The 15,127-nt window shown below is 32.9% G+C and overlaps 1 protein-coding gene and 1 long non-coding RNA gene across 2 annotated transcripts; both read right to left on the bottom strand.

Moving 5' to 3' along the window:
• Nucleotides 1-4,593: 4,593 nt before the first annotated feature.
• Nucleotides 4,594-9,062, bottom strand: LOC143251765 (uncharacterized). The gene is made up of 3 exons (XM_076503007.1): nt 9,040-9,062; nt 8,628-8,753; nt 4,594-6,164 (listed from the first exon to the last, which is right to left on the bottom strand). The coding sequence occupies exons 1-3, from the start codon at nt 9,060-9,062 to the stop codon at nt 5,924-5,926; spliced, it is 390 nt and encodes a 129-aa protein (XP_076359122.1). The 3' UTR covers nt 4,594-5,923.
• A 33-nt stretch (nt 9,063-9,095) lies between these two features.
• On the bottom strand, nt 9,096-11,516 carry LOC143251496 (uncharacterized). Its single transcript, XR_013028600.1, has 3 exons — nt 11,268-11,516; nt 10,198-10,372; nt 9,096-9,206 (listed from the first exon to the last, which is right to left on the bottom strand). It is a non-coding gene; the product is annotated as an uncharacterized LOC143251496 (long non-coding RNA).
• Nucleotides 11,517-15,127: the final 3,611 nt, after the last annotated feature.

The following is a 15,127-nucleotide window of genomic DNA, read 5'->3' as shown; positions in this document are numbered from 1 at the left end:
GAATCAGACAGACAGTAATTTTAATGTCACATTTTCCATGTTATGTTTTTCCATGTTTTGAGTTGAATCAGACAGACAGTAATTTTACTGTCACATTTTCCATGTTTTGAGTTGAATCAGACAGACAGTAATTTTACTGTCACATTTTCCATGTTATGAGTTGAATCAGACAGACAGTAATTTTACTGTCACATTTTCCATGTTTTGAGTTGAATCAGACAGACAGTAATTTTACTGTCACATTTTCCATGTTTTGAGTTGAATCAGACAGACAGTAATTTTACTGTCACATTTTCCATGTTATGAGTTGAATCAGACAGACAGTAATTTTACTGTCACATTTTCCATGTTATGAGTTGAATCAGACAGACAGTAATTTTACTGTCACATTTTCCATGTTATGAGTTGAATCAGACAGACAGTAATTTTACTGTCACATTTTCCATGTTATGAGTTGAATCAGACAGACAGTAATTTTACTGTCACATTTTCCATGTTATGAGTTGAATCAGACAGACAGTAATTTTACTGTCACATTTTTCATGTTATGAGTTGAATCAGACAGACAGTAATTTTACTGTCACATTTTCCATGTTATTGAGTTGAATCAGACAGACAGTAATTTTACTGTCACATTTTCCATGTTTTGAGTTGAATCAGACAGACAGTAATTTTACTGTCACATTTTTCATGTTTTGAGTTTAATCAGACAGACAGTAATTTTACTGTCACATTTTCCATGTTTTGAGTTGAATCAGACAGACAGTAATTTTACTGTCATTTTCCATGTTTTTTTGAGTTGAATCAGACAGACAGTAATTTTACTGTCACATTTTTACCATGTTATGAGTTGAATCAGACAGACAGTAATTTTACTGTCACATTTTCCATGTTATGAGTTGAATCAGACAGACAGTAATTTTACTGTCACATTTTCCATGTTATGAGTTGAATCAGACAGACAGTAATTTTACTGTCACATTTTCCATGTTATGAGTTGAATCAGACAGACAGTAATTTTACTGTCACATTTTCCATGTTATGAGTTGAATCAGACAGACAGTAATTTTACTGTCACATTTTCCATGTTATGAGTTGAATCAGACAGACAGTAATTTTACTGTCACATTTTCCATGTTATGAGTTGAATCAGACAGACAGTAATTTTACTGTCACATTTTCCATGTTATGAGTTGAATCAGACAGACAGTAATTTTACAGTCACATTTTAATCAGACAGACAGTAATTTTACTGTCACATTTTCCATGTTATGAGTTGAATCAGACAGACAGTAATTTTACTGTCACATTTTCCATGTTATGAGTTGAATCAGACAGACAGTAATTTTACTGTCACATTTTTACCATGTTATGAGTTGAATCAGACAGACAGTAATTTTACTGTCACATTTTCCATGTTATGAGTTGAATCAGACAGACAGTAATTTTACTTTTTTCCATGTTTTGAGTTCAGACATAATTTTACTGTCACATTTTCCATGTTATGAGTTGAATCAGACAGACAGTAATTTTACTGTCACATTTTCCATGTTATGAGTTGAATCAGACAGACAGTAATTTTACTGTCACATTTTCCATGTTTGAGTTGAGTTGAATCAGACATGTTGTTACTGAATCAGACATGATGTTTTGAGTTGAATCAGACAGACAGTAATTTTACTGTCACATTTTCCATGTTATGAGTTGAATCAGACAGACAGTAATTTTACTGTCACATTTTCCATGTTTTGAGTTGAATCAGACAGACAGTAATTTTACTGTCACATTTTCCATGTTTTGAGTTGAATCAGACAGACAGTAATTTTACTGTCACATTTTCCATGTTTTGAGTTGAATCAGACAGACAGTAATTTTACTGTCACATTTTCCATGTTTTGAGTTGAATCAGACAGACAGTAATTTTACTGTCACATTTTCCATGTTTTGAGTTGAATCAGACAGACAGTAATTTTACTGTCACATTTTCCATGTTATGAGTTGAATCAGACAGACAGTAATTTTAACATTTTCAGACATGTCACATTTTTACTGTCACATGTTATGTTAGAGTTGAATCAGACAGACAGTAATTTTACTGTCACATTTTCCATGTTTTGAGTTGAATCAGACAGACAGTAATTTTACTGTCACATTTTCCATGTTATGAGTTGAATCAGACAGACAGTAATTTTACTGTCACATTTTTCATGTTATGAGTTGAATCAGACAGACAGTAATTTTACTGTCACATTTTCCATGTTTTGAGTTGAATCAGACAGACAGTAATTTTACTGTCACATTTTCCATGTTTTGAGTTGAATCAGACAGACAGTAATTTTACTGTCACATTTTCCATGTTTTGAGTTGAATCAGACAGACAGTAATTTTACTGTCACATTTTCCATGTTTTGAGTTGAATCAGACAGACAGTAATTTTACTGTCACATTTTCCATGTTATGAGTTGAATCAGACAGACAGTAATTTTACTGTCACATTTTCCATGTTATGAGTTGAATCAGACAGACAGTAATTTTACTGTCACATTTTCACATGTTATGAGTTGAATCAGACAGACAGTAATTTTACTGTCACATTTTCCATGTTATGAGTTGAATCAGACAGACAGTAATTTTACTGTCACATTTTCCATGTTTTGAGTTGACAGACAGTAATTTTACTGTCACATTTTCCATGTTATGAGTTGAATCAGACAGACAGTAATTTTACTGTCACATTTTCAGACATGTTTTTCCATGAGTTGAATCAGACAGACAGTAATTTTACTGTCACATTTTCCATGTTATGAGTTGAATCAGACAGACAGTAATTTTACTGTCACATTTTCCATGTTATGAGTTGAATCAGACGGACAGTAATTTTACTGTCACATTTTCCATGTTATGAGTTGAATCAGACAGACAGTAATTTTACTGTCACATTTTCCATGTTATGAGTTGAATCAGACAGACAGTAAATTTCCTGTCACATTTTCCATCTTTTGAGTTGAAGCGGACAGACAGTACTTTTACTGTCACATTTTTTATGTTTTGAGTTGAATCAGACGGACAGTAATTTTACTGTCACTTTTTCATGTTTTGAGTTGAATCATGTTTTTCCATGTTATGAGTTGAATCAGACAGACAGTAATTTTACTGTCACATTTTCCATGTTATGAGTTGAATCAGACAGACAGTAATTTTACTGTCACATTTTCAGACAGACAGTAATTTTACTGTCACATTTTCCATGTTTGAGTTGAATCAGACAGACAGTAATTTTACTGTCACATTTTCCATGTTTTGAGTTGAATGAGACAGATAGTCATTTTACTGTCACATTTTCCATGTTTTGAGTTGAATCAGACGGACAGTAAATTTATTGTCACATTTTCCATGTTTTGAGTTTGAATCAGACGGACAGTAATTTTACTGTCACATTTTCCATGTTTTGAGTTGAATCAGACGGACAGTAATTTTACTGTCACATTTTCCATGTTATGAGTTGAATCAGACAGACAGTAATTTTATTGTCACATTTTCCATGTTATGAGTTGAATCAGACAGACAGTAATTTTACTGTCACATTTTCCATGTTATGAGTTGAATCAGACAGACAGTAATTTTACTGTCACATTTTCCATGTTTTTACTGATTGAGTTGAATCAGACAGACAGTAATTTTACTGTCACATTTTCCATGTTATGAGTTGAATCAGACAGACAGTAATTTTACTGTCACATTTTCCATGTTTTGAGTTGAATCAGACAGACAGTAATTTTACTGTCACATTTTCCATGTTTTGAGTTGAATCAGACAGACAGTAATTTTACTGTCACATTTTCCATGTTATGAGTTGAATCAGACAGACAGTAATTTTACTGTCACATTTTCCATGTTATGAGTTGAATCAGACAGACAGTAATTTTACTGTCACATTTTCCATGTTTTGAGTTGAATCAGACAGACAGTAATTTTACTGTCACATTTTCCATGTTTTGAGTTGAATCAGACATAATTTTACATGTTTTTTACCATGTTATGAGTTGAATCAGACAGACAGTAATTTTACTGTCACATTTTTACCATGTTTTGAGTTGAATCAGACAGACAGTAATTTTACTGTCACATTTTCCATGTTATGAGTTGAATCAGACAGACAGTAATTTTACTGTCACATTTTCCATGTTTTGAGTTGAATCAGACAGACAGTAATTTTACTGTCACATTTTCCATGTTATGAGTTGAGTTGAATCAAATTAAATTTATAAGATATAATAACATTTAGTGGTCTAAGTTTCAGGAACCTCTTCTATTCTTCCAGTTTAATGTATCTTCATCACATTTCATGAATCACTGAATAGTTGTATCCCCTTGTTACATTCATTAATTGTAACGTTGTGTGTTTTAATTTTAGTAGATAATATTTTTAGGTATCACAATGGTCAATGAAAACGTATTTAATAGGTGTTCGTAGGTGTCCAAGCTTGTTCACATTGTTGCTTTTCATTTTGTGCAGGATGATAGGGAAGTTAATTGTTACTACCAATGAAGAACAACGTTCATGTTATACGAACAGTTAAAAGACGAACCGTATGTGACAAATTTGTATTTATTTATTAATAAGTCGTTCTCTGGTAATTACATGATAATCTTTACAAACTTCAAAGGCCCTGAAATAAATATTTCCTGGGTATTAGAAGTTTTGCTTTGTATGTTGGCACATTAAGTATCGTCGTTTCAGATTCATTACGCGGTCCTGAAGCATAATACATGTTTAACATCAAACATTTCCACCAAGAATTAAATATTGTAAGTTACAGGCCTTCATTTCTAAATAAACGTTTTAACAAAAACACTGGTACTTTTCTAATCGAAGAGAGAGAAATAACCACGTATTTACTGTACAAAAACGTCCATTATGAACCAATACAGTACATTCCATATAAGCGTAGCGAAGTATTTGAAACTCACATTAAGAAAAAAGCTACTTATATCATATGTTGCACATATTGTAATGATATGTAACAATAATACGATAAAGTCATTCCTTTCAGTGGACTGTACAAAGTTTTATAGAAACAGATATGTTTTTATACATTTCGTCGGGCTAGAAGAAGGCTGGGCTGACCAACACCTATACTAGAATAACGCCAGTTGACATTTGAAAGATATAATTCACAAATCATCTGATAGATAAATCCGGGTCTCGTTCGCAGATAATCATTGGTTCTCTCGTCTCAGGTTCTTTTTGGTGTGAGTGATTCACTAATCTGTTCCCCCCCCATTTCACTAATAACATGTTACGAAGTACTGAAAAGTGAAACGTTTCGGAATTATCTACGTTGAGTGATGAAAGTTATTAGCTCAACCACCATACAGAGTGACACTAAATTAAAATCTTGCAATGCATTCAAAGGAAAGGTCAAGAGATATTACTGAAGACAACTAAATATAATATTCGTGGTTTCGTGGAAAACACATGTAGGTACTTGAAAATACAGGAACCATTCTGAATGTATGTTCTTATTCCCATGTAACAAATTTCACTTTTAAAGTGAATTTATTTTCGAATGAGACCAGGATGTATCAAGTACGGTAGCAGCTGATGAAACAATAAACTGCAACTTTGATAATACGTAATAATGATATCCTTGAAATAAAACAGGGATATATCAAGTACGGTTGCAACTGTTGAAACAATAAACCGTAACTTTCATAATCCTTAAGACTGATATCTTTGTATAAACAACATCATCGCAGCCACATAACTTTAGACTGACCTCAGTACGACGAAACAGTTCCGTCTTTAGTTTTCACCTTTATGACTGCAAACGTTTCATTTTTACAGCACGCTAACATCCAGTTCATCACACGTTCGTAGCCAACGCGTCTGTTCTAAAGCCAACTTGACCAGGAAGTACAGTTATGTAGTGCTGCGAAGAAAACGTTGGGCTGTACCTTCTGTCTCAGGAGCTGACGTGGGCTCTCTGAGGGTGAAGAAGATCTGGGTGGGAGCTACCAATGTATGAATTAGAGAACCCTTGTGGCCGCCTACTACTATGGAAACCGGTTTCGCCCACATAGTAAGATGGCCGATTGATGATTCCAAAGTTTCTTGGTGCGTAATCCAAGTAAGGTCCATATCTATTCGAACTTTGGATGTCCTGAAATAAGTTCATTTTATGAGTAAACGAATTATTTCTGAAAGGATTTTAAAACCGAAAAAAATTCGACAATTTAATGAAATTCCTAAAGGAATTTAAATGATAGTTTTTCAAATAACATACAGAACTAACTGAAAGTTATGTTTAGTAATTGTAACTAAAATAGCGTACAGAACTAACTGTTGAATGTTATGTTTAGTAATAGCAACTAAAATAACGTACAGAACTAACTGAAAGTTCTGTTTAGTTATAGTAACTAAAATAACGTAAAGAACCAATTGAAAGTTATGTTTAGTAATAGTAACTAAAATAACCTACAGAGCTAACTGAAAGCTATGTTTAGTAATAGTAACTAAAAGGATTGAAGACACTTGTAAATTCAACATATTTCTCCTTTTTTCACGTTAATAAAATCTAGTATTTCTCAAGGTAAGCTGTTTCAGTCTCCTTTATTTATGTAGATTCACTCAAAGAAAAACAAAAATCAAGGAACAATCTGAACATCTAGGACGTAAAATCCTCCGGATGTAAACTTATAAACAGTAATTTAAATGGCTAAAGAAGAACGACAGATGGATAGATAAATCGATTGACAGACACATTTTTTTATACGTTTAACTTTCGGTTAAAAGATATAAGGAGGAAAACATCGGTGTAAACCATGGTTTAAATTAAATTTGTTCAATTTCAAAACCGGCTCATCGTAAGATTTCTCACATGTACAATATATTTTCTTCATGGGTAAGTAAGGATAATTTATCTGCGCTATCGTTGAAATTTTTTTTAGAAAGTTACTAAACATATGTTAAAGGCTTCTAAACAAACGTGTTCCCCCCTCCACAGTGGCTGAGCGATAAGCTTAAATGTTAAAATTCAGAGTTCGATACCAGTGCTGGACGAAGCGAAGATAGCACGTTGTACATGTGTGCAATTAAATAAAAGTGTAAATGTAAATATTGTGTTTTAGCACAAAGGTATGAACACAATATCGCTTTGTCTGCTACGGTGAATTTAATTTCGGACTTTAGCATTGTAAGTCTGTAAATTTACAGCTAAACAACTGTGAAACCACAGAGTAAAAGACCTATGCTATCGACATATTCACCACACACAACCTTTAATAACTTGCTATTGCTAACAGGTGCGGTGCAAATGCATAACCTAAAATCAAAGTAGTTCAATCTAATACACTAGTAGAAGCCGGAATTATAAGTGACAGATTGACAGCGTGTAAAATATTTGTTTGAGCGAATCTTACTACAAGGAACGTTTCGTTTTTGTTCTCGTTTTGAGTAATTTATATGTGTGTAAAGAGATTTATGAGTTTGATATGAACACAGGTAAAGATACAACCTTTCAAAAGGACGTAACTGTATGGATGAGTAATATTAACACTCCAAGAAACAATACAAACAAGACAGTAGGGATGGTATTTGCATAATCCCAACAGACACACAGTGTAGAACGTTAACAGATAAAAATAGGATAAATTAATCTTAATTGAAATTGGATGGGTGTGTATATCGCTGTATGTTAATTCTTACCTGTACTATTATGTATACATAGTGTAAATACCATCTTTACTATCTTTTTTTCATTGTCATTGAAGGATTGGTATTAGCCATGCCTGTATTTACTGCCTTTTCTGAAAATATTTTCTTTATTTGTTTTTTAATACGGTGTTTTAATAGACATAGGAAGGATATACTTATAACCGATTTCTAAATACAATGAGATTCCAAATGTACTTTGTGTTTATCTATTATTGGATGATAATTCTTATACTAAAACATTTTACAGGAACACCACATTTCCGTAAAAGAACTAATTTCAAGGAGTAATTATAACATCGTTTATACTAAAATTATATTGTTGTTTTCTAATAACAAAACCATATCGGGCTATTTGCTGTGTCTGCCAAGGGGAATCGAACCGCTGATTTTAGCGTTGTAAATCCCGAGACTTGCCACTGTCCCAGTGAGGATCTAGAATCATGATCTTTTTTAAATTACTACTAGTTAATAATACTTATAAAAGTGGATACACCATTTAAAACTGTCATCTTGGAGAAATTGATTGACACCATTGTTTTGTTTCAGTTGTCATATAATAAAAAAAAATAATTAAAAATTCAAATTTTTTACTGTGATATTTACAGACATTACCAGAACTTGTTACTCAGATATTACATAAATATTGTTATGAAAGCAAACACTGTATATTATTGTAAAGTTGTGAAGACCTATTGAGGAGATATTTCAATACCATTCAGATGAGCCATAATTACATAAGCAGTGCGATCACTCGCCTGATGACGGTTTCTTAATTAGAACCTATCAAGAGTTATACTTCTGGCTAAAAGCAATCGAATTTCATGAATTATCTTTACACACTTATTACATTGGGAAGATAGCTACTCGATTCGGAATATTTGTAATAACGTTGTGTTACCACGTTACTAACCTCGTCCCAGCTTCGACCATTGTTGTTCGGTAACGAAGAGGTGCAATTTCGACTTCGAGGTCCGACCCTCGAGAGGACACCGTGTCTGAAGGTTTTCTTGCTTTTCGGATCCAAAATCTTTGCTCGCTAATGAAAAAGATAAATAAAAGTGAGAAATATTTTGTTTACGTGAAGTCCATAATTTGTATTTCTCAAATTTTTGTTTGGCAAGTCAGACTAATGAAATGTGATTTTTAAGAATTGAGCTTACAGTATTTACTACTAAAATTATTTTTTCGGTGATTTTATTCAAAATAACCAAAAAAAGATGATAACTCTCGTGCATTTCATCATGTAAATTGATGTATAGATTTTAGTTTGTGTACTAGATAAGCGAAATATTTAGTAGACACATTTTATAAAATACGCTCACTTGTACACTTCCTGTACTTTCATGTTTATTATGTAATACATATATACATAATTTACCTTTGGAAAGTGATTTCTTCCGAAGGCACAAGATGATCAAAACCGTGAGAGAAACGACGAAAAATATTCCTCCTATAACACCTGCAATCACGATTAGAGTTGGTAGGTGCTCTGCGAAAACAAAAAAGAAACACCTAACACCTTGTTCCAAATGTCTTTACAAGCACCTACCTTAAATGTTACTTCAGCTAAGGTATTCAACAAATGTTACATATTCCTCATATTCCACAAAATCATAGTTGGTTAGCTTTAGAATTTTTGAATTTATAATATATTTCCTTATGCTTGACGTGTTCAAGACGTTTCGGTATCTGTGCTTCGGCCGAACGAAAGTCACTGCACAGACCGAAATGTTATCCTCTCCATAAGAACTCCAAACTCGGTAGAGTTTATTTTGCTTTATTTTTTATTTTTATTTTATTTTTTTATTTATTTATTTACATAATAACAATAACATAATAACAATCTGCCTGTCGTGGTTTAGAATCCCCATCAACAAATATTTTCGTCCTTTCGGTCGTGCCCTCCCAGCCGTGGGGACGTTATAATGTGATGATCAATCCCACTATTCGTTGGTAAAAGAGTAGCCCAAGAGTTGGCGGTGGGTGGTGATGACTAGCTGCCTTCCCTCTAGTCTTACACTGCTAAATTAGGGACGGCTAGCACAGATAGCCCTCGAGTAGCTTTGTGCGAAATTCAAAAAACAAACAAACAAACAAACCTTTCGGTCGTAGGGTTGTTCTGTAACAGTCAACCTAAATAATCGTTGGTGAAGAATACCTTAAGAGATGGCGGTAGGCTATTTAACTAGCTATCTTCCCTCTATTCTACTACTACTAAATATAGGACGATTAGAGCAGATGTAATGTGATGTTGAATGTCTTCCAAGAATGGAAATAATAACACATCATTGCTAACTCAACTGGAAATCTGTGTTGTGTCTTTTAACACTCGATGTTTCGAAACTTACCTTACTAGAATAGAATAATTATTAGTCATAAGGGTAAGCAACCCCTGAAAGACTGGTACGTAACACGACGGCTAGCGTTATTTACTGTGGAAAGCTAGGTTAAAGTTCAATACAACACAAATCATTTCTAACCTTGGCGCTTTAATGATATCAGCATGCTGTCATGCCCAAAGTCATTCCACACCGAACAGTTGTAGGTGCCAAAGTCGCTTTTGTCGGCGTTATGAATTATAAGAAGGTTTCGCACACCGTCTGGCAGGGGCTGTGTTACGATCTCGTATCCATGTGTGTTATCAATCTCCAACACCTGCGGCATGCATAAAAGAAATAAACTCTACCAAACAAATAACACTTACAATAAACTTGAATGTTTCAGACATTAAAACTCATTCAGCATTTCGACTTATTTCGTGTTGACAGACTTGTTAAAATACATCTTATGGTTAATATCGGCTATTGAGTTAATTGCTATTATGACTGCCCTTTAATGTAGGATCACATTTTATTGTAGTGTATTAAAAATCATTGTCGCTTTATGAATTAAATCATCTTCGCGTTTTATGTGTCTGATTTATAAGGTAGGAGACCAACTCATTGATGAAAAAGAGTTCATAAAAATAACAACTGTATTTAAATTATTCTGATTTTAAGTTACTTACGATTTATTATTTTCATTGTAGTTCTTGAATTAAGTGTTCAATGTTGGAAATGAATAAAATTGAAGAGGGACTAAATACTTCTTATCATTAGGTTATCAGTTGTACACAGAGAAACTTGGCTACAATTCATGATTGGACTGTTGAAGTAACGATCCACAACTGTAGTATATTATACTATATGTAATAACTACCGTGAGTTTGAATCAGACCACACCTAATACTTATAATCATGATGGCCCATGACTATAATAGACTATACAGAAATAACTAACATTAGCTCCACTTGTCAGACCACATTTAACGCTTACAATCATGGTGGTCTATGACTGTAATAGGCTATGTGTAACAAATAGTATGAGCTTGACCTATCAGACCACACCTAACACTTAATAATCGAGGTGGTCTATGACTGTAGTAGACTATTTGTAATAACTAGTATGAACGGTCTTCTCAGATCACATCACGTATTAATGCTACAAACACCTGTTAGAACATTTCCTTGAGGTCTTGAAATATGTTTCCATTCCATGTTACGATGCTTACCTGCGAATTTTTAGTCCACGTTATTCGAGCAGGACTTGGCACTGAATAGATACTACACTCAACTTCGACTTTTTGATCCGTCTCTCCATACTGCACAGGTTTCGCCTTCACAGTTGGTGGACCTTTCAAATAAAGTTAAGTTTATATAATTATTTTATTCAAAGAAAAATAGTTGGTCTCTGTAATGTAGAGTTTGCGGGGTCGTGCTCTGTTATCAGAGTTATTCAAATTCTAATATTCGGTTAGGCGAAAGAAACCAAGTATTTCCGGTGGATGATGTTGGCTTGGCTAATCGCCTTCCCATTAGTTTGTTAGTTTAAAACTGCGCGATATTTCAAGACAAACTTTTTTTTTTTTTTTTACTAAGCGCAAATATACACACTAGTATATGTATGTCGTGGTCAACACGGGTATCGAGGTCCGGAATTTATTGTTATAAACCTTGTGAGTTAGCCCTAAGAGCTCCTCTAGTGCAGCGGAATGTCTTATAACGCTAAAAACCGGGTTTCGACAACCTGAGGTTTGTTTATATTTAAACATAAATCAATACGATGGGCTTATCGCTGAGTCACTAGAAGGGTGTACATTAATAAATACAATTACAAGACGTATGTTTAAAACAAATATCTGTTAAATAGTTTTATTGTCTTTCTCGAACAATGATGTTGATCTATACATTACAATAAGTTTATCTCTTTATATGTACATTCCTTGTTAATTATGTAAGTATTTTTCATTAAAGAAAGTTAACATGTAGAGTACTTCTAACACAAAGAGACTGGTTGGTTATATTGGACGTGAATTCCTCAAATGTTTAAGTTTAATGAAACATGAGAACATAAAATATGTTCTGTTCATTAAAGTACGACTCGTAATTGGTTTATGCAATACCAGATAGCTTCCCTTTTCAGTTTTAATGTTGTTGTTTTTCGTTTTTTTTATTTTCGTCTTACTTTAGATTTTTTAGATAAAAGAATGTAATTCTAATGGACATTTAAATTGTATAAGAAAAAAGAAAGACTAGTCGATAGGGGTCCGTTTTTCGATTAGAAATCTTTCTTACACAGAGATATTTTGGATTCCACTGAAAGAATTCTGTGAAATCGTTAGCATGACAGATATATAACATTTCTCCACTTGCATTAGGCAATTTATCCCAAGTGCTTAAAACATTTCAAAGAAATAGCCCCATTGTAGGATCGTAAAGACTGGAATTGTAATTATTTCACCAACAAACATAACAAATATCACAAACTAGTTCTAAAGTCAAAATATGAGCAAATACAATACCGCAGTATCTTAGTTTCATTTCGAAACTCGCCCTGCCTTGCAAGCGAAACACTTTAAAAAGCTTAAGGTGTTGGTTGTTGATGGTGTTTAAACTTCAAAGATACGTTTTAAGTGAAGAAGAAACCTTTAATAACGAATCTCTAGTTGATCACTCTACTAGTTGTTTTCTCAGACAGATAAAAGCATTTATTCATTTTGTTATAGAAGGTTTTAACGAACATCAGATACGTTCATCGACTACTCATTTTACTCACCCTTTACGGTATGATATAACGGCAAAATTTTAGGTTCGAAACCTGTGTTACTCACAGCTCAGTAAGTCCAGAGTTTTGCGCTTAACAAAAAGTAAGTAATTTCTATTTTAGTTTATTAATAATAGAATTAATAAAACAGTTACACAAATGTATCCATTAGGTCACTGAACTATGACGTCACAAAGCTACGGGGAGGAGTAAATTTAAGAAGAAACTGAACAGAATCCACAAGTTCATCCTAAATGTGCATTTGAACCTTTCTTGAAAATTCAGAATTGTTTTCAGGTTCAAACTCGTATCTATTTTTCTCATCAGTCACGTGTTATATATGAATTATGCTGTCCAACATATGAAGGCGCTCTTATCGCTACAACTTACAACTGTCAGAAGGCTGGAAACTCGTTTAAAGGAACACTCTAATCCTAATCTAGGTTCGAGGACGGTTCAAACATTATTCTGCATTTACTAAGTACGTTCAGAGTAATAGGTAAAGCCGAAAACGAGGCGTTTCGATTCCTTCAAATGAAGTATACATTAAACAGTAAGTAAACATTTACTCGCATTTTAGATCATTGAACCCCATTTCGTCTAGTTTTGCCTTTATTGGTGTGTTATTAAATTCATTTAATACAAATACTCACACAGGTAAAAGTTATTTGATTTGATTTAGAGTTTCGGTTTGAAGCAACCCGTCCTCGTAAACTGAAGCACGTTGATTAAATTCTTATGATATCGTCTTGTGCAGTGTTAAAGATATCGACGAGAGAAGTTATTACATCTCTCTTCGTTTTAAAGTCTAACTGATAGATGATCATATATTTCTCTAGATTCAGATAAACATTTTAGTTTATGGTGGGAACGCAAATACAGTTAAACAATTACAAACTGAGTCAAGAAAATTTTAAAACATATCGATTTTATCCTACCAAATTACGAAACTATGTATAAAGCACGATGACCTTTGAAATTGACATCATAATTAGATCCTATGACATCATAGTGCTTGTTTATGAAAACGTTTAATCTAATTCTGTTTGGAAAATGAAGTACAAACTTTTTAGCGCGGCCGATATTGTGTTTTATTTGTTCGGTAATATTGAAAGCTCCAGATTAAGTTGTATATATGAACTGGTGGATCCACCCTCCAAATTTGTTTTGTCGCTGATGACGTTGTTGTGAACAAATGCTGTTGATTTTATTTGTAAGTTACATGCACATATTTAACAGGCACCCGGTTACAGTGAACATTAAAAAACAATGTTACCTGTATAAAATAATCAGTACTTTACCTAATAAATGATATATTGATATATTGAAATGATAAATATATTTGTTTCTGGCAGATGTTATGCAAACAATTGACGGCTTTTGTCCAACGTCAGGAGCAAAATCAATGTCATATAATTTTTATTGCATAGCTGGGTTGCTATAAGAAGTAAACAGTTTTCATTAATTGTAAGATTGCTCATTTAAAATTCAATCATTACAATTTTCATGGCGTTTCCTGGGAGCAAGCAATACAATCGGAACTGGGTTTTGTAGAGTATATTTTGTACTAACGTCAGAAACTGAAGGAACTACACCTTACATTAACACAATATAGTACAACTGCAGAAGAAAGATAACAGTTTATATTGAGATACAACTATTGTCAACAGTTATTTTGTATCTCCAGAAAAGAAACAACTCACCAGATCGCATCAATACTACAGTAAATATTTTTATATGATATATTCAAGTCATTGTAAACTTCTGTAAAATTTTAATATCACTGATAACTGCAAGTAAAATCCGCCATGTGGAAATATTCCGAATTATAATTACACTATTTTATTTCGTGATATTACTTCAGTGTTATTTTAAAGATTATTTAATAATTATACTCAACTATTCTGATACATAACTATTAACAGAAGATATACAGTGTGTGAGGGTTTATTGAATACAAGTTGTTTTCACTTTAATAAATAAAACACATCCATATTTGTACTTCTGCAAAGAGTTTTGAAGGAAATGAAATATTCTAATAAGATTTATTCCAGTTTAAGATAGAAATACTGTATGAAACATGTACTAACAATGTTTGTCGAAACATAGATTGCAGTAGGACTTTTGTTCTTATAATAAGTATCAAAAAATGACACATTTCCACCTAGCAACAGATAGAATCTAAGGGACAGGATATTTTGAATAAATAAGATGGATCAATTTTTTTTGCAATATCTTTCGAAATTCTAAACTGTTAATGCAGTAAGAGAAAAACTTCGTTTTATGTTACTGCTGAGATATTCTTTAAATAATATAGTTTTATATATT

The sequence above is a fragment of the Tachypleus tridentatus genome, chromosome 6 (assembly GCF_004210375.1).
Source record: "Tachypleus tridentatus isolate NWPU-2018 chromosome 6, ASM421037v1, whole genome shotgun sequence".
Classification (NCBI taxonomy): Eukaryota; Metazoa; Arthropoda; class Merostomata; order Xiphosura; family Limulidae; genus Tachypleus; species Tachypleus tridentatus.
This window is presented reverse-complemented; position numbering and strand designations above follow the sequence as displayed.

Bases quoted from the DNA above. Each gene is read 5' to 3' on its own strand.
- LOC143251765 (XM_076503007.1), bottom strand. From the start codon at position 9,062: ATGAAAGTACAGGAAGTGTACAA. The intron at 8,754-9,039 runs GTGAGCGTATTT...CTTTTTCATTAG, and splicing joins AAAGTACAGGAAGTGTACAA to CGAGCAAAGATTTTGGATCC. The intron at 6,165-8,627 runs GTTAGTAACGTG...AACTTATTTCAG, and splicing joins ATGGTCGAAGCTGGGACGAG to GACATCCAAAGTTCGAATAG.